This window comes from Bombina bombina, chromosome 7 (assembly GCF_027579735.1).
Source record: "Bombina bombina isolate aBomBom1 chromosome 7, aBomBom1.pri, whole genome shotgun sequence".
NCBI classification, from domain to species: domain Eukaryota; kingdom Metazoa; phylum Chordata; class Amphibia; order Anura; family Bombinatoridae; genus Bombina; species Bombina bombina.
The window spans coordinates 434,730,459-434,755,683 of record NC_069505.1 but is presented as its reverse complement, the minus strand read 5'-3'; the positions used below and the strand labels follow the sequence as shown (position 1 = coordinate 434,755,683).

The following is a 25,225-nucleotide window of genomic DNA, read 5'->3' as shown; positions in this document are numbered from 1 at the left end:
GGAAAAAGATACCCACACTGAGTGGGCGCATCGGCTAACCAGGGCCGCTAAAGGCTGGTTGCAGGCAGCCCAAGTCACCCAGTTGGAAGACCTTTTACAACTCCTGTTGATGGAGCAATTCCTCCAAAGGGTGTCCACCGAATTGCAAAACTGGCTGAGAGATCGAAAACCGTGCACGGTACATACCTCAGCGACCTTGGCCGACGAATACCAAGACGCTCAGAGAGCTCAACGAACACAGCAACGCTCCAGTATTGGGGTCACCCCAACTCCCACACCTCTGCTACCCCGTCCTGGAGGGGAAATCCACCCACCCCCTCCTCGATACCAGACTCGATCAGCTATCCGTTGCCATATTTGTAACCAACAAGGGCACATTCAGAGAGACTATCCCAGGAACAAGAACCGATCCACCTGGAACAACCAACAACTTGTCAAACAACCGGGCAGCTGTACACTGCTACCAGAACAAGCCCCAACTACAGACCCAACCCGCAGTCTTCCACGAGGAACCCTTGGTCATCGTACATGAGGTAAACCCAGTACAGGCCACTTTGGACCTACAAAGCCACCGCCAGGTGGTCTATATAGAGGGCCGACGTGTCCAAGGGCTGCGTGACTCTGGGGCCACCATAACCTTGCTCCGGCAACATTTAGTTTCCACCAATCAACTCACCGGAGACTGTGTAGCTGTCCGGGTGGCCAGGGGAGCCATTTACAAGATTCCCTCGGCCAAAGTAAACTTGGATAGGGCAGCAGGGTCGGGGAACGTAGAAGTGGGCCTTATGCAAAATTTGCCCGCAGACGTTATTTTGGGCAACGACTTAGGGGAGCTGACTTCAACGTTTGCACCCCGAACCTCCCCACAAGCAGCACTGCCCGTGGTTACCCGACAACAGGCCCGCACCAACGCACTGGCTGATCACTCTGAGGCTCAGGTAAGCAATCACCCCCCTAATGTCTCTTGGGACCCTCCACTAGAGTTTGGTAGCGAAGTGGCCACTGACCCCTCGTTGCAAGTATATAGGGATAAGGTAGGCCAGAATCAGGCGGGGTTGGAAGGAGAGAGGTATGGTTGGGACAAGGGGTTACTGTACAGGTATGCAGAGAAGATAGTGGCTGGATCTATTCCCCTGTCCGTTCAGCAGTTAATATTACCTCAGAGGTATAGACGAGAACTGCTACGGGTTGCCCACGATATTCCGCTGTCAGGCCACCTAGGAGTTAGTAGGACGAAGCACCGCCTAACTCAGAATTTCTTTTGGCCAGGGATCACCAAAGATATTAGGCAGTATTGCCAGACGTGCGACACCTGCCAACGAGTAGGGAAAAGAGGAGACCGATATAAGGCGAAGCTACACTCCCTCCCCATAATAGAGGAGCCTTTTAGTCGAGTGGCGGTGGACCTCATTGGCCCCCTAGCCAAGCCCCTTGGGAAAGAGGTATATACTCACGGTCGTGGATTATGCCACCCGATATCCCGAGGCGGTGGCTCTGGCTAATATTCATGCCGAGACCGTGGCGGATGCCCTCATCAAAATCTTCCCCCGCATGGGATTTCCCCGGGAGATTATTTCGGACCGGGGCACCCAGTTTACGGCCGAGATTACCAACCAGTTGTGGAGAGCATGTGGGGTGAAACCCATTGTAAATTCCGCTCATCACCCCCAGTCTAATGGGCTCTGTGAAAGGTTTAACGGCACACTGAAACAGATGCTCCGCACATTCATGGATACCCAGAAGAACTGGGAGCGGTTTCTACCCCATTTGCTTTTCGCCTACCGGGAGGTACCTCAGGAGTCCACGGGGTTCTCTCCCTTTGAATTATTATTCGGAAGGAGGGTACGGGGTCCCCTAGACTTAATCCGAGAGCATTGGGAGGGGGAAGTCACTAGTGACGGTACTCCTATCGTACCATACGTGCTGGAGTTTAGGGAGCGCCTGGAGGCCCTGACTTGGACCGTCCGCTCCAACCTTCGGGCGGCTCAAACCCGTCAGCGCCATTGGTATGATAGGGGCGCCAGGGACCGCAGTTTTCAGACTGGGCAGAAGGTGCTAATCTTAAAACCGGTCAAAAATGATAAACTGCAGGCCTCCTGGCAGGGCCCATACAAGGTGGTGGAACAAATCTGTGACACCACCTATGTGATCGGCCCATGTACTGGAGCAGGTGGTAGACGCATGCTCCATGTAAATATGTTGAAGCCGTACCATGAACGCGCAGAGGAGGTGAATGCTATTTGCGCCCCTGCCGCGGACGACGCAGACAGTTTACCTCCTAGGAATGAAGAACCGGAACGAAGGTCTGGGAGAAGTACAATTGGGTGAGCGGTTAAGTCCTCGGGAGCGAGCTCAAATAGCAGAGCTACTGCAGGAAAAGAGAGACACGTTCTCCAACGTGCCTGGATATACCCGACTGGCCACCCATAGGGTAGAAACCCCAGGTCACCTCCCCATGCGTCAACCTTCTTACCGCATACCAGAATCGGTGAGAGAACATATGCGGAAGGAGATTGACAAGATGCTACAGTTTGAAGTGATTGAGCACACGGACAGCCCCTGGGCCTCGCCGGTAGTTCTAGTGCCGAAGCGGGACGGCACGACCCGCTTCTGCGTAGACTACCGGAAACTTAATGATAAAACCGTCTGACGCCTACCCTATGCCCCGGATGAGCTCCTGGATAAAATGGCTTGAGGTCAGTACCTTACCACCATAGATCTGTGTAAGGGGTACTGGCAGATCCCACTAGATGAGGATGCCATACCCAAATCAGCGTTCGTCACCCTGTTTGGCCTGTACCAATTCAAAGTCATGCCATTCGGGATGAAGAACGCTCCGGCTACTTTCCAGCGAATTGTAGATCGGCTACTGGATGGGTCCCAAGAGTACGCATGCGCCTATTTAGACGACATATCTATATTTAGCAGCTCCTGGGACGAGCATTTGAACCATATAGGGGCGATCCTAGATCGCATTAGGGAGGCAGGATTAACCCTTAAGCCTAGGAAATGTCATATAGGGATGGCGGAGGTCAAGTACCTAGGGCACCGAGTAGGTAGCGGGCAGCCCGAACCGGCCAAGGTAGAGGCCGTAGCCAAGTGGCCCACTCCCCATACCAAGACCCAAGTGCTAGCCTTTCTAGGTACCGCAGACTATTATAGGAAGTTTGTACCTAATTATAGTACCCTATATCACCGAACTCACCCGTAAAAACCTTCCTAAGATTGTTACCTGGAGCCCAGAGTGTGAACAAGCATTCCAAGAACTGAAAAACGCTCTCGTAAATGCCCCTATCCTTGCTGCCCCGGATCCAACTAAACGCTTTCTCGTCCATACATTCCATGTTTGGATTGGGAGCCGTGCTGAGCCAAGTCGGGGCTGATAGCGGCAAGCATCCTGTGGCCTACCTAAGCAGGAAACTGTTACTCCGAGAAGTTAGCTACGCCACAATCGAAAAGGAATGCCTGGCCATGGTGTGGGCCCTCAAGAAACTTCAGCCATATCTATATGGACAACAATTTTCCCTGCTCACAGATCACAACCCGTTGGTGTGGCTGAACAGGGTATCCGGAGACAATGCCCGGCTGTTGCGCTGGAGTTTGGCGCTGCAGCCGTTTGACTTAATCCATTACCGACCTGGGAAGCAAAACGGCAATGCCGACGGGTGTTCCAGACAAACTGAACTTGAACCTTGATCTGTGAACACTCCTCCGGACCTCCCCAAGCCAATCCGTTGGGATCAGACTGGGTATGCCGGCTTGGTTCTGGGGGAGCATTGTGGCAAACCTCGCCACTTATGAACTATGCAGGAATTATTATTTAGGCTAATGGTTAAAATGTATGTTAAACTGTATGTTACTGTTTAAACTCCCTGCTGTTTCAGTTGGGAAACCCCTTGTAGGGGAGACTGTTTTTAAAAAGTGTTTGTTTTTCTGGTTGAAAAATAAGTCGTTGTTGACTTCCAAGCTATGTGTCGTCTAGTTCTTGGTGGAAAGGGGTTATTATTACAATTACCAAGAGTAGTTACTTGCTTGTCTCTGCTTACCAAAAAGATATTACAGATCCTACTGCCTCTCTGCTACAATTACAAAGATTAGTTACTTGCTTGTCTCTGCCTACCCAAAAGATATTACAGATCCTACTGCCTCTCTGCTACAATGTCCTTAACTAAAGGATGTCTACAGACGTTAACTTTTCACTTTTTCAGGACAGAATAAGTTTATTAAGTTTTTAACTACTCCTGGCTTATGTGCAACTCAGAAATTTGCATTGTTTATTACATCAGGTGATTTGGGACTATGCTTTGCATGATATAGTGCTGAGCTTGTTGTTTACACCTAGCCCTAGATTGATGGGAGGTATATGAATTCATGTGCACTATTATCTGTTTGCACAATTATTAGCGGATTGCTTGCTATTGCTGGTTATAAGTACTGTATAGATAAATGTGTAAGGCTTTGGCCTGGTATTGATATATATCAAGTCCTTTAGCGCTTTTGACTTTTTTTTTAATATATATTTTTAATTAATTGTAATATGTACCAATGTCAACCTCTATAAGTATATATTGGTTATTTTAAGAGGGGACTAGATATTTTTTCCTAACCTTATAGCTGGTTATTTAACATTGCATATAGATATTCAAGATATTTTTATGTTAGAATGAAGTCCAGGCTTACTTTGTTAAGAGGCTCCTTGCATCAGTGGAGAGTTAAAGGATTACTAACTTTTGGATTTTTAACCAAAAACCGAACCCATATTTCAAAATAAAGAAATAATAAATAAATCACTAACCTGTTTTTATATTCAAACGAAGCTGAATAACAGCATAAAAATAAGTTTTATTTTTAATCCTGACGTCACCTAATCCAGCCCTCCAATATGGGCAGTTCATATCCGAAATCAGTAACCTATCCTAGCCCTATTTTATGCATATAATTATCAGCCGATTACTGCGGTTTGCGCATGCGTGTTTGTTTTGTCTGAAGCCGAAACTGCCCATATGTTAATTGGATTCATGCTTGTGTATTGTTATGCTAAATCCATGAAATCTGTTATCAAGCCATTTTATGGTCAATCGAAACTGTAGTATTTTTCAATGCCTTATATCTTTATATCTATAAATGTAATACTATTTATTAACATATATGAATATAAAGATTTACCAATATAAATGTATTAATAAAGTTATTAATCAATAAGAGATTGTTTATACTTCATATATTTATCTGTATAAACAATTAGTTTTACATAGTTTATTTTTAATTGCTCGTTTTTTCTAGGGAGATTCACTTGTATACAATCCATAATAGATCTTTGCATGAAATAAAAAATAAATATGAGATCGTTTATACTATACTGTTTATATTGGTCTTTATTAACAAAAAGTATTTAAAACTTTTCTAACATTGCTCGTTAATTCTAGGGAGATTCTATTGTATGAAGCTAATTGCTCGTTAATTGTAGGGACGTCAGCAATGAACTTACCTTTACAGTGCAGCAAAGTCTTCTGATCCGCGATCGATAGAACGGGTCTACTGCATGCAGAGAGTGACGTGAGCAATGACGTTGCGGTGTCTTGCGCATGCGCAATAAGAATAAAGGTCGCCATCATCCAACCGGTGTTGTCAGCCCAGATTGGACAGCGAGAATAATGAAAAACAGAGTGGGTTTGGAAAGGTTGAAAAATTCGGAGCCAAATATCTTCTAAACGGAAAGTAATTGAAACAGATAGGGCATTATAAAAATATTTAATACATGATTTTCTTTGCAGCAGCAATTAGTTTTTTTGTGCCTACAGTGTTCCTTTAACAAATATAAATATCTCACCTTGGTGAAATTGGCAAAACCCTACTTATGCATCTCAGGCACCTCAACACCATCTGAGCGCCTCTTCTATGCTGCAGGCAAACTAGCTTGCAAAAAGAGAGCCAGTCTCAGCCAGGAGTATGTGGACATGTTGACGTTTTTGCATTTCAATGTAAAGTTTCTGAAAGAGTGAATAACAGAATGTAATAAACAGTGATGGTCTACCTCTTTTCAAAAAGTTTGTGGTTTTGTTTTGTTTAATTTTAAAATTTGTTCTGCTGCTTAAATTTTTTTACTAACAGTTGTGTTAATGTAAAGTTTTAGGGGTCTATTTATATATGTGCGGACAGACATGATCCGCTGTCGGCATTTATCATTGCACCAGCAGTTCTTGTGAACTGCTGGTGCAATACCGCCCCCTGCAGATTCACTGCCAATCGGCTGCTAGCAGGGGGTGTCAATCAGCCCGATCGTACATGATCGGGCAGATTGCTATACGCCACCTCAGAGGGGAGGGGAACAGGGGCCATTTGTCTGAAGTTTAAATTTGTAAAACTCAGTATGTGTATTTTATTTTAAAATATATAGAATTTTTTTTTTAATCCGATTATGAAAATGATTGTTAGTTGCAGCCCTAATTATAACATCAGGAACTAGACAAGGATATAGATGTATAATGATTTAAAAATGTAGGCAACAAGAGCCATAACTCTGTGGTTCTCAGTATTTTACGAGCTTTGGTTTACGCAATAAATAGGTATCAAACAGATTGCCAGTTATGGAGTTTACAAATAAGGTTTTCCCTGTTAACTTTAGCAAAATGCCTGATTTTCAACATGCTCGTAATTAGCAGAAATTGTTTTTTTTAAAGGACAATACAGTCTCTTGGTGGCTTTTGAGCATAATAAAAACAAGTTAGTTAACCAGCGAAACTGTAAATTCCCACATTCTTCAAGGATTTGAATTGTATAATAAAGAGACAATACAATTATTCAATTTCAAATGAACAGATTTTTCTTTTTTTTGATAAATTTCAACGTTTTGTTCAATTCTTCTGCACCTTGTATCACGTGACAGCCATCATCCAATAACAGACTCATATTTCTACACTGAACTCTAGCACACATTCAGTAGGACAGTGCACAGTTCTATCATGAAAGTAAATTGGAAAGGTTAATTTTGATTTGTGTGCTCCTAACAGACTAAATAAAACATGAATATGTAATCTGAAGAGCTTACAATCTACAAGTTAAAGGGTGAGGAGATAGGTACAGAGTAACTTGTCATGTGTGATGTAGTAGCAGAAGTGAGACAAAGAGGTCTTATTATTTAGGTATTGTGACCCTAGCACAGAACTTTTGATTTACATATAAACTTAACACCTTGCCTATAGTTTGTCAGAACAGACTTGTAGCCACTTCTAATCTGTTCTGTAATAGCTTCTACTAAACCCCCAAACCATAACAGTCTCCTTTTAGTTTAGCATATATGAAAGGCATTTAACTGTATTACTAGGAAGGTATAAATTAATATATCTGTTTTATTATGAGTGCTAAAGAATGATCTTTTTAAAAAAAATGCCAAATAAACACAATTACCATAAAGTAGTACAGCAAAATAACCAGCAGCACATATCTCCTACATACACGAATGCTCCTTGTAGGTATTTAGAGGGATTTGGTACAAAGATGAAGATGAGAAAAGTGAAAAGATCAGCAGTAATAGGGCCATCGGTCTTATGATGGTTAACAGTCCCAAAATCCTTTACCGTTTGTGTCCCCATACCAAGTGCTGGAAGCTTATGTTGTGTATCTACTATAAATGACTTGCAAATTATCATCATCTTAATACCTACAAATTACTTAAAAGGGACACTGAACCCAATTTTTTTCTTTCATGATTCAGCTAGAGCATGCAATTTTAAGCAACTCTCTAATTTACTTCTATTATCAATTTTTCTTCGTTCTCTTGCTATCTTTAGTTGAAAAAGAAGGCATCTAAGCTAAGGAGCCAGCAAATGTTTTGTTCAGAACATAGGACAGCACTTGTTTATTGGTGCTGTCCAATCAGCAAGGACAACCCAGGTTGTTCACCAAAAATGGGCCGGCATCTAAACTTACATTCTTGCTTTTCAAATAAACATACTAAGAGAATGAAGAAAACTTGATAATAGGAGTAAATTAGAAAGTTGCTGCTCTATCTGAATCACAAAAGAAAAAAATTGGCTTCAGTGTCCCTTTATTCCAACACCTTGTTTAGCCTCCCCTATCAGCTATTATATTGGTTATGTAGAGACACAATGTAGCGCATGTATTTACGCCGATACAGATCTGCACAACTATCAATACTAAATTATATACAGCTTATCACCCATAATTATGTTTGGAACATATTATTTATCAGGACAGGTAGAAACCCTTTACCCAAACTGCTTGGGAAAGGAAATAGTTTAGATTTTGGAATATTTGCATCTTTAAAATGGGGCAATTTAGAGAGGAGATGGAACCAAGTGTAAATAACAATATATAATGTCATTTAGTCAATAATTACATTTTATAATAGAGTTTATACATGCAACTTAAAGTGAATGCAAAGTCACCCCCCCCCCAAGAACGCCACACTAATGTGCATAAAAAATAAGTTGAACTTGAATTCATCATTTTCCTTTGACCACTATATTTACGCCAAAAATTAACTTTTTATAAGTTATATCACCCTACGATTACTCCGCCCGCCATCTTCGCTATTTGATTGACAGGTTTAGAAGCGCTCTTTTCCCAATCATCGATTCCCCCGGGGGGGGTGTTTAAATCCCCCTTTTCAAAACATCACCGATTGTTAATGCACATGCATTAAATCCTGAATGACGTCATAGAATCCTAATGTGCATGTGGGAAAGCCTTAAATGGACATGAAACCCAAATTTTTTCTTTCACGATTTAGAAAGAGCATACAATTATAAACAACTTTCTAATTGACTTCTATTTTATATTTTGCTTCATTCTCTTGATATTCTTTGCTGAAACGCATATCTAGATATGCTTAGTAGCTGCTGATTGGTAGCTGTACATAGATGCCTTGTGTGATTGGTTCACTGTGTGCATTACTATTTCTTCATTAAAGTATATCTAAAGAATGAAACAAATTAGGTAATAGAAGTAAATTGGAATGTTGTTTAAAATTGTATTCTCTACCTTAATCATAAAAGAAAATGTTTGGGTATAGTGTCCCTTTAATATTTATCTATGCTTAGAGGCGCATTCACGCTTCGCACTTTTAAGAAATCACCATAGCAATAGATTATTATCATTATCGGTTATTTGTAGAGCGCCAACAGATTCTGCAGCGGTGGTGGCCACCTATCACCTATACAAAACACACATAAGGGGTTCTTAGTATAATAAACTCTGTACATTAGTACTTTTTTTTTTTTTATAAATGGCAACAGAGTGGAAGAAATAAAAATAAGTTAGGCATTTATAAATTTGTTATAAAAGTAAATCCCCATTAAATTCCAATTAAAATAATGAAAATAATTTGTATTAATACTTACAAGCCGATTTTGTAGCTAGAAATAGAGGTAGAACAGTACAATACAGCTGCGCTCGATGTATGAATAGTATTCATTCATTGAATACTGTGTAGCTAGTCTACGAAATAGGTGTTCACGGGAGCGTGCTTTAAGTACATGTATATAGTGGGTGGGGCGCTCTATACGTCACACCAGGGAGAAGGTGTTAACAGCTGGGAGGAGTTTGGGTTCGTAATGGAATGAAATTTGTAAGATAAATATATAAAGAATCTTTTTTTCTTTTTTTTAAAAAGTGGCGGTTTAACTAATATGTACAAAAGAAAGCATTTGATGGATTTGTATACAGGAAAATTGTCATTCATTTTAAATGTAGTTTTATATTGTTGTTAATACTTTCTATACATAGTACAGTACTGTAATTATATTTATGTAAAATAAATCTAGACTAAAATTTGCATTTTACAATACAAATAACACACCAAAAACTCAGGCAGAGAAGATTGTGACTTACATGCAGGAAAATTGTAAATTGCGACAATTTTCTTTTTTAAAAAAATATTATTTAAAAAGTTTGGATTGCAGAATGTTTGGATTCTGTAATTGCGGATTTGTACCTGCATATGTTTAGCCATTTGATAATCGCTCAGTAAATAGTCCGTCGCCTACTCCTTCCCATATTCACGTCTACTTCATTTGCTCACTGTAAATAGCTTGGTGCTAGGTTTTCCCAGCATGCTTAGCAGCCATTGTAAAATACAGTAAAACCCAGGTAAATCATCAGCCTACTCAGGGTACAATGCCACGTATTACTGGAAACTAAAAACACTTATTACTGGAAACTAATAATGTGAATTAATTTAATCAATAGTTAAACAGCTAATATAATTTAATACATAGATCCCCATATTGTTCTCAGTCTAATCTTTGCTTTGGATACATCATAATCTCTGGTAATTATTTTTACTGTCCGTTTAAAAAATAAATTGCCCCTGTAAGCACCACTGACCAATTAATTCTCATCTTTCCTCAATGTGTTTCTCTATATTACCCATCAGAAGATGTTCAGATTGCTGGATCTATGGTGACAGTAATTTTTCTCTTACAGAAGATCACGTAAACAACTGGACCGAGCACTGTTCATATGAGAGTATAGATATGACCACGGTTTATATGCTACAACTTCTACTGCATATTTTATCATGAAAATATTTGTCTTGCATGAATATATTTTAGATGTACTTCTCACATTCAATAATTTCTAAAAGGCCATCAGAAGTTAGTTATTGTGCTGATCAACAAAATAGTGCTAATATGAAGAAGGCATTCTACACTTCATTACTAAACGATGACTTTGATGCCATCTAGACGATATTTGACATGAATGGTATTTTCAATGGGACACTCAAGTTGAAATTAAACTTTCATGATTCAGATAGAGCAGCCATTTTCAACAACTTTACAACTTCCATTAACAAAATGTGCAGTCTTTTTATATTTACACTTTTTGAGTCACCAGCTCCTACTGAGCATGTGCAAGAAGTCACAGGATATACGTTTATGCATTTATGATTGGCTGATGGCTGTCATCTCTTTTTATCATGCATTTGTAGATTATGCAAAATCTACTGTATTTGCTGGTCCTTTAAGGTTCAGATTAATGTAGACAATGCCAAATAAATATAGAAAAAAAGTTTGTGTTCTGGTGAAACGTCTGTGTGTTGAAATGGTAAGTTAACTTACAATTTTGCAGTTATCAGAATTCGGGATTTTTACTGCCCTTTCTGTTTGGTAAACGTGTTATAGTACTGATGGGCATTCTTAAAACTGGTGCAGATTCTATAATGACCTAACGTTACAGCTCAGGGGAATTCCTACTGCACTCACCCAGATACATTTGTAAACGTGGCAATTTGCAATCAACAAGAGCTCTGGCTGCCAGGTCATGAGAGTTTCAGCAGCACATTATACGTACACCAGTTAGCGCCGTTGTTATTTTTAGTATTCAGCCAAAGGTTGAATTCACTAGAGAATAATGACTATAACTTTAGTTTGATGACATATAAACAAGCAAATCACTGGTAACTCAGGGACAATACATTATCAGATAAATTACAGCCGGCAATTCTACCTTAAAGGGACAGTAAACACTGAGATTTTTATAGATTTATATTTTTAGCTATGCATAACAAAACAGCTTTGCAATATAATTCCATTCTTTATTTTTTGCAATTTGTATCAAATTTAGCTCTAATCGTAGCTTTTCTAATTATCAGAACATGAAGATGTAATTGATAATGACTTCAAATCACTTTATACTAACAAGACAGAGACTAACCTTGTTGTCTGCTGACTAAAGTCCAGATTGGCTCCTCGATATAAGGCAAATGGTGGTCGGAGTTTGGCTATTGAAAATCCATTGCAGCAAAGAAGAGGTTAATTTGTTTTAAAACTGTTTAGACCTGATGTTATTCTATAGCAGCACAATACAACTGTTGTGTAATTATAGGGTGTTTCTGCAGTCTTCTAATAGATTAACATAGCAGCAGAGTCGGAATGTTATTAGAACAGATTAACACCTTATTTGCTGTAATTGATTGACATTGGTCAAACTCCACCACCACTTTCCTTATTGTAGAAGCCGATCCAGACTTCAAGGCAGTAATATTCTGATTGTGTTGGTAAAAATGATAACAAGCTGGTGGCAGATTTGTAACAGGGTTAGGCTTGTAAAACTGCCATATGCTCTTTCATAAAATCCACAATAATCAGATGTAAGGGGGGCAAAATAAATAATGCAAGTATTATTGAAGTTTTATTTTTTACAGTGTGTCATACATTATATATTTAAATCAAGAGGTTTACTGCCCCTGCTGTAGAGATAGATTATAGATATATAAATATATACTATGTAATCACCTCACAAACACTAACATATTTCAGTAACTGTTATAAATGAATTGATAGGAAGCTGTGCCTGACAAGAGGGAGATTAATAGACAAACCTATACAGTATGAGCTGTACTGATGTCAGACACACACACCATAAAGCACAGTGCTGCTGCTATACTGGGGCCCCAGCAGTGGAGCATGCTGGGTAATGGGCCCCTCATCCCGCCATCTGGCAGCTTCACGTGACCTACCACTCGCTGAGGAGTCTCTTCTTCGCCTCACAAAACTCATTTGCATACAGCTGGTGAAGGCAGCAAACTCACAAAACGCTCATTGGCAGGAAAATGGTCAGCAGCCAATCAGCGGCGGCTCATTTGCATAACGGCAGGGGCGCGTGACGTTAAGGCCGCGGAGTAGGCGGGGCTAACCATGCCTGGGTTTGAATGTCGGAGAGTGAGGCGCTGAGAAAGCAGGAGAGCGGCCAGCAGCGGAACAACGGCTCCCCTTGTCATTGTCACCTTACCGCGGACGGCTCTGCCACGGCGCTTCTAGCTCACAGGTAACTTCTGCAGCCGCGAGTCGCACTATGTCGCGATATCACCGCATTATATCGCCAGGTCGCTGTCGCTCGCTACATCCAAGATGGCGCCCGCACTGCTCTGCGCGCCTTCCCCTCCCTTACTGACTAAGTGGGCGGAGTAATTATGCCCTGCAGATTTGCTGCTGCGCATGCGCAATTCTGTTGTACTTGTTTATCTGCACAATAAGGCGGGAAACTGCGACCGTTACAAGCACGTGCTGTCTGCGATGTAACGGCCGTGTTTGGTTTTATAGCTATTTAACTCTTTATTCTACATGTTTGTAATGTTTGTCGTGTTGTCATTTATATTGTTTTATAAAAACACTACTGCTAGTAAAATAAATATATATATATACACACACAGAGTGACATTATGAAGTAGATGGGAGCATTGTAATTCTTTATATCTGGCAAATTAAAGGGACATTAAACACACACAATTTATTTTATTATTCAGTTAGAGAATACCATTTTTAAAAAGTTTCCAATTTAATTCCATTATCAAACTTGATTTGTTCTCATGTTATTCTTTGTTGAAGGGCTACCTAGGTAGGTAGCCTGCACACGCCTGAAGCACTACATGACAGGAAATAGTGCTGCCATCTAGTGCTCCTTCTAATGTATAACATTGTTGCAAAACTGTTGCCCTATAGTGCTGCAGGCACGCGCACACTCATAAGCTTACTTTACTGCTTTTCAGCATAGGATAACAAGAAAACAAAAATAATTAACTGAAGTATATTGGAAAGTTGTTTAAAACTGTATGTTCCATCTGAATCATGAAAGAAAAAAAAATGTGTTTATGTCCCTTTTAATTCCACAATTTAATATAAATTAATTTAGTAATAATAATCTGTGCAACAAACATTGAAAAAAAAACTTTAGCTAATTTTAACTTTAAAACTGACTGAAATTTTAGCTGAGGCGAGTAAAACCAGCTGTGGGGAGAACGCTGAGGTAGATGCACTAGTTTGCCCCATTTTCCTGTAATTTAAATCCTGAAAGTTATGGGTTCTCTAATTCTGAGAATTGGAAGTACACATTGCTTACACCACAAGTCTAACCCTACTACATATACGTCCCTAACATTAATTTATTCCTTTGAATTGTATAATTTGCATCACACACACACACGCTTATCTATCTATCTATCTATATATATATATATATATATATATATAAATCTCTCTCTGCAGAGTATGCCATGTATGGCAAATGTTTGTTTATGTTTATTTTTGAGTGTGCAATAGCAGTTAGCTAACCCCTTTCACACCTGGCACAAGTGTTTAACAAACACTTGCTGAAAAAATGAAATCACTCGATCGTTGATGCGATCACGTGAATTCTAGGCCAGGGTTGGATCGTGCAGGACTGCCTACGTTGAATCAAAAGGGGGAGGCTGTGGATGTTCCATGCCGTCCGGCGTTGAAGTGCCATAAAACATGCTGAGATCTGTGCATATTCTAAAAGGGCTAATTAAGTAAAAAAAATAGTTTGCATTCATTTTTTTAAAAAAAATTGCTGGCAAGTATTTTAAAATAATTTTCAAATATAAGCAAAATGACATACATAGCTGTGCTTTTTGGAGTAGACTGATTCTCTCCCCCCCCCCCCCCCATCGATATTTAACATCAGAAACACAGGCATTGTATTCTAGCTGAGTTCACAGCAGTTTATTTGCTTCTAGGCGTGCTCCAGCAGATGAGTGTGAAAGTCTTGCTTTCTACCATATTAAAGGTGGACATATATGCAACCAATAAACTAATTGTGTGGGGGAGATAGCGCTGTACAATTCAGAAACTTAAACGAAAGGGTTAATGGTGAGGCACTGCAGTATAAATTTGCAGGTAAAGTAATTAAAGTACATATTATATTTTGTCTCTATCCCAACTTGTTTTATGTCCCTTGAAAGCGCAATGCTGTTAGGATGGCATGGAACAACCTAATAGCGTGAAGGCATTAATTGAAACCACAGTGTGCTGAGCTTGCATGGAGAACAGACTTCATTAGCCTAACCCTCTATTATTGATATAAAATCCTCATCTTAAAGGGACATGTTACCCATAAATAAACAGTAAAGTCCTTGAGATCTTTTTATAAAATGTCTAATTGTGGGTAGTGAAATAGCTTTGCAATATATTCATTATTTTTGTCACCTTTAATTGTAATTTAAGCTCTGAACATTGAGCAATTTCTAAGCCTCATAACTTAAACTGTTCCCTGCTTACTTTGCAAGGCTAACTCTGCTATATAGCAAATAAACACACACAGTCTCTCTAACAGTTTCAGTGTACCCAGTAGCGGAGGCCGTGTCACAGAGATCCCCAAATCACATTTTAGCAATGACTGATGGTGTTCTAGTAAAGGAATCCACAGTTGCAAAGCGTTAATATATAAACATGAAGATTCACAGGTGTTAAATAAGTAGTAGTACTATAACACAGTCCTTGTGCCAAATAAGTAAAAGAACATTGGTTACCTTGATAAACCTGTCGCACAGGTCTAGTAATTTCTGTATGGCGCTTCACCGGCGACATGTGGCTATACACGCCTAACTCTGCATCACATACTGGTCCCAGCTCCCGCAGGGTAGCGCTAGTCGAATGTGCTACGTCAGTGATTAACGTAGTATGGTCATGTGACCTGTATAGGCAGCCGTGAATTTCAAATAGAGAAATATCAGACTTGTCCAATACTCTCCAAAAGCAATCCCAAACGCTGTATAAAAAAATAGCAATCCACAGACAGCAATAAGGGGAGTAGAGGAAGAGGCACCAGGTATGTTTACGTTAAAAGTTCATCTTTATTGAATCCGTAAAAGCAAATAAAGACATCATCAAGCTCTCACCCCACAGAAGCTACACTCCAACGCGTTTCCTGCTACATGCATCATAACTCTGCTATATATCCTTCACTAATTTTACTTTATCAGATAACAACTGCAGAACAGCATAATGACAGTGGCTAGACTTATCGGGCTCCATGTACAAAGAAGCGTAAGTTGCTCCGGAGCTCCTTGTGTGGCAGCTTCGCACATGCAAGCCTGCTTCACGCAATGTAAGAAACAGCGGTCATTAGACATCTTCTTACACTCTTAACTACGTTTGATTGACAGTCCCTTCTCTCGCGAGTGAAGGGTTGTGCATTACACTTAGCAGAGTGTGTAATGATGAATACAGTATTATGAGAGTGTCCAGCACACAGCAATCCAATGAGGGTAATTTCCAAGAGTGACTGCCACACTCAACAAATGTATCATATGTAGAAAATGGAAAAACTCCTCTGAAGTAAAAAAATCCAATCTTTATTGTGATACAGGATCAGACATAAAAACCACTGATGAATACAGGCCAGCGGACGAACATATCCAATGCCTGTATGCAGTGAAGGCGTGCGACAGCTTGTCAAGTTGAGAAGCTGTCCGCACACCATTTAATACATGGGGCCCATTGTCTGAGCACTAAAGCCCAGATTGGCTTCTCCAAATAAGGGACATGGTGGGTTGAGTTTGCTTACTGAAAAAATATTGCAGTAAAAAAGGATGTTACTTTGTTTTAAAAACGTTAAGACTCGGCTGATGTTCTATAGCAACACAACAGAAATGTCTTGTAATTACACTGTGTGTGCTGTCCCTATTAATCATCACAACAAAGTCTGTTATCCATACATAAGTGGTAAGCTTCATACACTTAACCGTATTTGTGCAGAGACTTGTTTTTAATTTGGAAACACATTTCATTTTCAAATTCTGCTTTCTTACTAGCAGGGCTAAAGGGACACATGTAAATATACAGTGACGTTTTTGTTGTGTTGCTATGAAATAACATACTAACCAAGTCTATTTACATTGTTTGCAGTTATTGTCCATTAAAGCCAGTTATGGATAGACATGTAGCAAGGTTAGTCTTATAAGTCTGCACTCCACATCTTTAGGTCTAAGAATTAGAACATCTGCAATTTTCAGAGATAAATGAAGAGGGCAAAATAAAGTATACCGCAAATCTGTTTTGCTATGCATAACTCAACATTTTATATTCTAATCTCAAGATGTTTACTGCCTCTTTAAATACATTGCAAGATTAATTCCTGTACCACTGCCGTTCCTCTGAGACTATATATAGTAGGAGATTGGAACACAAGTGGCTGTCTGATAGTATCCTTATCTAGAGAAGTAAAAAGTTATAACATTATAAAAAAAAAGAGGATTTGTTCAAATAAATAAATTAAATAAACATTGGACCAACAAAGTATAGAATTGTATTTTTAAGCTAGAATACCCCGTTTAAACGGTTTAATTTGACATTATCTTTGTGCACAACTCCTGTCTAGGGGCATATTGCTCACTAGCTGACAAAGCCTACATGCATAAACACATAAGTAGTTTTATTCAGTGACATGAACCCCATTTTGTTTTTTTTACCAATTTACTTCTGTTCTCTAGTTTTGTTCTCTTGATATCCTTTGTTAAAAAACATACTTTGATAGACTCAGGAGCTGCTGATTGGTTGATGTACATATGCCTCATGTTGTTGGCGCAACCATGTGTTTTGCTGTTTTTTTTAAACAAAAGGTACCAAGAGAATAAAGCCATTTAGATAATAGCAGTACATTGAAAAGTTCTATTCTCTATCTGAATCATAAAAGAGTTTCATTTACTTTCTAGTATGGAATACATAGTTAAAAACAGATATAAAAAATGTTCCCTTTTAGATACAGTAAAGAACCTTTTACTGCACTGTTTTTCTACAGTGCTAAACAGATCTAAACACCTAAGGTGAAACTAAAGCAAAGGATTCAGCTGTGCAACAGGTAAGGTTGGTGCCTGTTACTGACAATAACACAACTGTGTTTGCTCTAATATGTGCGCTAGGTAAAGGCAGCACAACATAGATAATAAATAAAGCATAAAGCCCTTTTATCGCAAGGACTATGAGAATGTGAAATACATGATCGTTTTCCGTTCTTGCAGCTTTTTTTTTTCTTTTTCTGAGTTGTTACAAAATGATGTTGATTTTAGCCAAACGCAGACAAGAAGACAACGCACATGGCTTGCTCGCATTTTATTAATCTGGTTATCACTTTATGCAGTTACTTAATATACATTTTTTACAATGCTATGTATTATGACTTTCATTGCTATCTGCTTTTTGTTGTCAGTGCAACCCGCCAAAAACCTGTCCCCCTGTGGTGTTTTACTCGAAATTAAAATTCTGCATTTACAGCATTATCAACCTATTAGGCTTGATTTATTACAACTATTGTCATATTTTATTACCTGTACTGTATTGATTGATTCAAAGCTATAAGTACCCTGAGAATAAAATGCACATGTATTTTAAAATATATATATGTTAGTTTAAATAGTGAAGAAATACAGTTTTGTTTAAAAAAACAATTGGTACCACCATTTTTTTTTTTTACTTTTTTTTTTTTTTTTTTTTTTTTTGACAATGGCATTTCACATTTCTTTCACTTAGAGACATGAAGCCACAAATAATTGCTAGATAAATCTGCACAATTTAAACATTAGTGTAAAGGTTTAATTTCAAGAAAGTAAAGGGCACTGCTGTTTTGGAACCAAGGTTTCCCTTGTCTGATCACAGCTAGGGGCAAATTAAAAAAAAAAAAAAAAAAAAAAAATCCCATCTGTCATTTTGTATACAGAGCTCATCAATGTCTAAATCTATAACATTAAAGTAAATATAAACTTATCATGAATTAGTGTTAGAATTAGAAGTTTTTAAAAAATACAATTAAAAACGGGCACTTTCATTCATGAAAGTTTACATTGCACCATATTTTTACAAATACTTACCTTTCTCTGTACAAAGCTGGATCACTGATTCCCCCGTCCACAGTTCCTCTGTACATACGTCACCAATGATGAAACCGTCTTCCTTCAGCCATGGCTTATCCCCCCCCCCCCCCCGAGTGTCCATCTCGTGAGGCCACACCGTGATTGGAGGAAGCCGGTTTCTTCATTGCTGTGTAAGTACAGCAGGAGAAGCAGGCGGGGGATCGACAATCTGGCTTTGCACCAGAGAAAGAAAAGTATATTAATATAACCGTGGTTGTTATGTAAAACTGGGGAATGGGTAATAAAGGGATTATCTTTTTAAACAATAACAATTTTGGAGTTGACTGTCCCTTTCACCCCTTAACAACCAAGGACATATCAGTCATGTCCTACAAAAAAATACAGTTAAGGACCAAGGACGTTGTGGCCCTCTCTGCATTGACCATCGATGGTGCCGATCGTTGATGGGTGAGAGCAGCAGCAGGGAGGCGGGTGGGTGCCCCATCGATGTTTAGATCCGTATCCGGTCACACAGAAATGTGCGCGATGCGGCGCCACATTTACATTAATATATTGTCAATGTATGGGAGGGAGAGGGGGATAAATGTTGGGCAAGGGATCTGCTACACTACAGAAAATGTTTTATTGTGCATATAAAAACATTTTTTTTTTTGGGGGGGGGCAAACTGGGTACTGGCAGACAGCTGCCAGTACCCAAGATGGCAGCAAATAGGTAGAGGGGGGGGGGGAAGCTGTAGGGGGGGGGGGTGTTAAGGAAGGTTGGGGGCTAAGGGGGGATCCAACACTGCAGAATCAATATTTAAAAAAAAAAAAAAAAAGCTTATTTTAGTGGTGGTGACAATTGTGAGGTGGGGGTGGAATGTGTCAGGTGGGAGGCTGATCTCTACACTAAAGCTAATATTAACCCTACAAGCTACCTAAATAATCCATTAACTGCTGGGCATAATACAAGTGTATTATGGTGGCATGAAATATACTAAAATGAGCCTATATCAATACTTTGGGTTGTCTACTTAAAAAAAAAATAAAAAAAAAATATATATATATATTTCAGGGATTCCTGACAGATATCAGTGTTACAATTGTAACTATTGCTAATTTTTTTTAGGAAAAATTGGTTTGGAAATAGCAAAGTGCTACTTGTACTTATTGCCCTATAACTTGCAAAGAACATGTAAACATTGGGTATTTCTAAACTCAGGACAACATTGTGAAACGATTTAGCATGGGTGTTTTTTGGTGGCTGTAGATGTGTAACATATTTTGGGGGTCAAAGTTAGAAAAGGTGTGGGGGGGTTCTATTTTTTTCATCATATTTTATATTTTTTTTATAGTTGATATGATGAAAATAATGGTATCTTTAGAAAGTCCATTTAATGGTGATAAAAAACGGTATACAATGTGTGGGTACAGTAAATAAGTAAGAGGAAAATTTACAGCTAAACACAAAAAATGTAAAAATAGCCCTGGTCCTTAAGGGTAAGAAAATTGAAAAATGGTCTGGTCAATGCTTGTTTTTTTTTTTGTTTTGTTTTCTTACTATGCTAGATTAATAAAAATGTCCTTGTTGTTTTCCATATGGCAAATCACAAAAACAAAATTTATGCTTACCTGACAAATTTCTTTCTTTCTTGACACAGTGAGTCCACGGATCATCATCAGTTACTGTTAGGAATATCACTCCTGGCCAGCAGGAGGAGGCAAAGAGCACCACAGCAAACGCTGTTAAGTATCACTTCCCTACCCACAATACCCAGTCATTTGACCAAAGGAAAGGAGAGAAAGGAAGTAACACAAGGTGCGGAGGTGCCTGAGGTTTATGTAAAAAAGAACCTGAAAAATACAGGGCGGGCCGTGGGCTCACCTTGTCAAGAAATAAATTTATCAGGTAAGCATAAATTTTGTTTTCTTTCTAATGACACAGTGAGTCCACGGATCATCATAAATTACTGTTGGGAACCAATACCCAAGCAAGAGGACACAGATGATTAGGGAGGGACAAGACAGGTAACCTAAACAGAAGGCACCACAGCTTGAAGAACCTTTCTCCCAAAAGTAGCCTCAGCCGAGGCAAAAGTATCAAATTTATAGAATTTGGAAAAAGTATGCAAAGATGACCAACTTGCAGCCTTGCAAATCTGTTCCACAGAAGCTTAATTTTTGAAGGCCCTGTTCCACAGCCCTCATGGAATGAGCTGCGTTTCTCTCAGGAGGTTGCTGTCCAGCAGTTTCATATGCCAAACGAATAACACTCTTCAGCCAAAGGGAAAGCGAAGTAGCTGTAGCTTTCTGACCCTTGCGTTTCCCAGAAAAGCAAACAAAGTAGAAGACTGGCGAAAGTCAGTTGCATGCAGATAAAAAAAATTAACGCTCTCACAACATCTAGATTATGCAACAAATGTTTTTTGTAAAAATGATTAGGACACAAAGAAGGCACAACGATTTACTGATTAATATTCATGACTGAAACAACTTTAGGTAGGAAACCAAACTTAGTACGCAGAACCACCTTATCAGAATGAAAGATAAGATAAGGGGAATCACACTGTAAAGCAGAGAGTTCAGAAATAGCAGCAAGAAACAAAACGTTCCAAGATAACATCTTAATATCTAAGGAATGCATAGGCTCAAACAGAGCCTGTTGTAAAACTTTAAGAACCAGGTTAAGACTCCATGGAGGAGTAACAGGTTTAAACACAGGCCAAGGCCTGACAAAAAGATTGCACATCCGCCAGGCGCTTATGCAACAGAATAGACAACGCTGAAATCTGATCTTTCAGAGAACTAGCCGACAAGCCCTTCTCCAGACCCTCCTGGAGAAAAGACAAAATCCTAACTCTACACCATATCTTATGGTAAATCCTATGAGTCACAGGCTTAGGGGCCTGGATCAAGGTCTCAATGACCGAATCAGAAAAAACACGCTTAGATAAAATGAAGCGTTCAATCTCCAAGCAGTCAGCTTCAGAGAAATGAGATTTGGATGAAGGGACCCTGAAGTAGAAGGTCCTTCCTCAGAGGAAGTCTCCAAGGTGGAACGGATGACATCTCCACTAAGTATGCATACCAGATTCTGCAAGACCGTGCCGGAGCTATGAGAATCAGACGCCCTCTCCTGCTTGATCCGAGCAATGACTCTTGGAAGGAGAGCAAACGGTGGAAACAGGTATGCTAGCTGAAGTTCCAAGGGACCGCCAGACCATCTATTAGGACTGCCTGAGGATCCCTGGACATCAAATTGTACCTTGGAAGCTTGGCGTTCTGTCGGGAGGCCATGAGATCCAGATCTGGCAGCCCCCATTTGAGGATCAGACTGGAAAACGCCTCCGGATGGAGTTCCCACTCCCCGGGATAAAAGGTCTGTCTGCTTAGAAAATCCGCTTCACAATTGTCCACTCCTGGAATGTGGATCGCGGATAGACAGCATTTGTGGTTCTCGCCCACTGAATAATTCGGGCCACCTCCGTCATGCCTAAGGAGATCTGAGTTCCTCCCTGGTGGTTGATGTACGCCACCGATGTTATATTGTCCGACTGGACCTGCAACAACAGCGCTATATCCTTTCTAACGAAGCAGCCGACAACTGCGTCACTACACTGCAGCCGACAGAGCTACAGAATATGTGCCAACAGAAAGAAACGCCCCCTAACAAGGCTCCGCCCCTTTCTAGTATGGAGCAGGCTCAAAGGTGGCAGTAACACCAAGCATAACTGCAGCGCTACACAGTTCAGCCCAGATCTCAACCGGAGTGAAAATCACTTGAACCACCAATAAAAAAAAAAAAAAAATGTCTTCCCAACACAGTCTCTCAGTGCCCTGACAAACTGCCAAAATGTAACCCTTACCTAGCTGGGTAAATTAATGTCCCTGATAAAACAGTAAACACACTGCAGACGTGCCAATTTCTCCTGTCTCCCAAGAAAAATAAATATGGCACTTACCTCTCTACGGTCTGTCCGGCAGCAGGACAGCTCACCTGGTTTGAGAGGGTCCTTGCCTCACATGGACTTGTGGAAGAAGACTGCGAGTAAGCATACTCAGGCTTTCTGAATAGGACAGCAAAATCTTAAAGCGCAGTGAGTATTATACCTCACAAGTTCCCAAATGCTCAAAAGCCACCACTGCCCTACTGAAGAGACTGGCATGGACTACGGCTAGACCCCAGAAAAGATCAGAGTAAACCTACTCTGCTTTAAAATAAAAAATTCTTGATTGAAGAAAAACTTATCAGACACCTAAACTTCACCTCTTCCTTGCACTGTAGGCAAAGAGAATGACTGACTGGGAATTGTGGGTAGGGAAGTGATACGTAACAGCTTTTGCTATGGTGCTCTTTGCCTCCTCCTGCTGGCCAGGAGTGATATTCTCAACAGTAATTGATGATGATCCGTGGACTCACTGTGTCATTAGAAAGAAATCCTTACAATAGTACCTTCCTGGTATCCTTCTTTAGCACAGCCTCCTCCTCCCTTTTGCCAAGCTCAGTTCTAGGCCTCCTTTTTTCCGTTTGTGCGTCATCCTTCAGTTACTTATTCATGTTTCCAGAATTATCTATGTGCTGACAACACCCAAATCTACTCTGCACCAGGTATATACTCTTCCTTGTTCTAGGGTGGCCACTTCTTCTGGGGGGAAAACTGACAAGCCAAGCTCATTGGCATAAATCAGGACCTAAAGCTGTTGGGACTAACTTTTAAATGATCGATTGTATTTCTTTTCCGGACTTCGCTATCTGCGTGGATGAGATCCCCACACATGCACAATAATGGCAATGGGGAGTCCACATGACGCTAAGGTAAACCTGGAATCGTCCCCGCAGCATCGATACTAGGAATAATCTCACTTAACAATTAACAACAGTTGTAATTAAGAAAAGGAGTATAAAACAACAAACTCTTAACCCTTGCTATTTGGGAGCGCTCATCAGAATTTTACTGCTGATGTCTAAGTACTTCCTCTACACCTACTGGAAAAACTAAGGGGATGGAGAGAAGGTACAAGACCGACACTTTATAAAAATGCACGTGGATATTATTATTATTATATATATTTATTTTTTTTAATACGCAGTTTACATTCTTATAGCATTGTTAAACTTTACCATGAATTTAAAGCTCAGCATCTTTAAAACTGAGCTCCTTCTGTTTCCTCCATCTTCCATTCTCCTGCTTTGAGGCCATATTTGATTCAGATTTGTCTGCGCCTCGTGTAAAATCCTTGGCTGGTTCCTACCTTTTCAACCTTCAAATTATCTATAAAAATGTAATTTCCCAACATGATTATTGAAACTGTATCCTCTAGGCAACCTTCTGTTCCTGCAATTTTATTCATGACAAATTTTTCTGCCAGATGAGTCTTTCTTGCACATTTGCTGCACCTCTCCCAGTGACTTAATTAACTTCCCCCAATCTCAAGAATAAAAAATGGGACATGAAACCCACATATTTTATTATTTTTTATACAATATTCCACTTTAACTCTGTTATCTAACTTGCTTTGTTCTTTTCATATGATTTGTTGAAAATCTTACCTAGGAAGACTCAGGAACAGCAATGCACTAGTGGGAGCTAGCTGGTGATTGGTGGCTGCAGATAGACATTATGCACATAGCAAACATTCTTGTGTGTTACTTTGTTCAGTCCAAAAATACACAAATGTAATTGTCTAAAGTGATATTATGTATGCACAGACCCTAATAGTATCTAAGCGCTGTACTGCGAAAGGTCTGAGCTTGTGCTTTATAAGCATCAAATCTGTAATGTTGTTACCCAACATTTGCATTTACCTCCCTCTGTAGTATTTTTTGCAGTATTTTTTACTCCCTCTGTAGTATTTTCCCTAGCGCTTTTGTGAAGCGCTAGGGAAAGACATAAATGAGCTGTTGCAACGGTCAACCAATCACTTTGTAGCTTGATGCACAGTCAGTACTCAATTGTACGGCATATGCTCCAGCCTCGACAGTGGGGAGAACATACACACACACACACACACACACACACACACACACATATATATATATATATATATATATATATATATATATATATATACATACAGGTAGCCCTCAGTTTACGCCGGGGTTAGGTTCCAGAAGGAATGGTTGTAAATTGAAACCCAGTTTATAATGTAAGTCAATGGGAAGTGAGGGAGATAGGTTCAAGGCCCCTCTCAAAATTGTCATATTTAACACCTAATACATTATTTTTAAAGCTTTGAAATGAAGAGTTTAAATGCTAGACAGCATTATAAACCTAATAAAATAACCACACAACACAGACTTCACTTGCATTTTTCTGCAAACAGTTCTTTCTATGCATTCCAATCTGGACTGATTTATAGACAGGAAGATCTTGTTCCTTTGAAATCTGCTCGATAGCTCGGGAGTGGTTAAACTGATTAATTTCAGCTTGCTTGGCTTTGCTGCAACACAAGCAGACAGCTCCACCTACTGGCTATTTTAATAAATGCACTGCTTCTCAATGCTTTTCAATAGCAGTCACATGACTGGAAAAAAAGGTTGTTATTCTGAAACTGTGTAAATTGAACCGGTGTAAAACGAGGGCCACCTGTATATACATACACACACACACACACACA

General features: G+C 39.8%; 1 protein-coding gene across 1 annotated transcript in view; it reads left to right on the top strand.

Annotated features, from left to right (window-relative positions):
* Positions 1-12,639: 12,639 nt before the first annotated feature.
* The window catches only part of ATF7IP (activating transcription factor 7 interacting protein), a 207,813-nt gene continuing 195,227 nt past the window's right edge, over positions 12,640-25,225 (top strand). Inside the window, exon 1 of the mRNA XM_053721339.1 lies at positions 12,640-12,789. Coding sequence (XP_053577314.1) covers positions 12,674-12,789 — 116 coding nt within the window. The 5' untranslated portion in view covers positions 12,640-12,673. The remainder of the gene's footprint in view (positions 12,790-25,225) is intronic.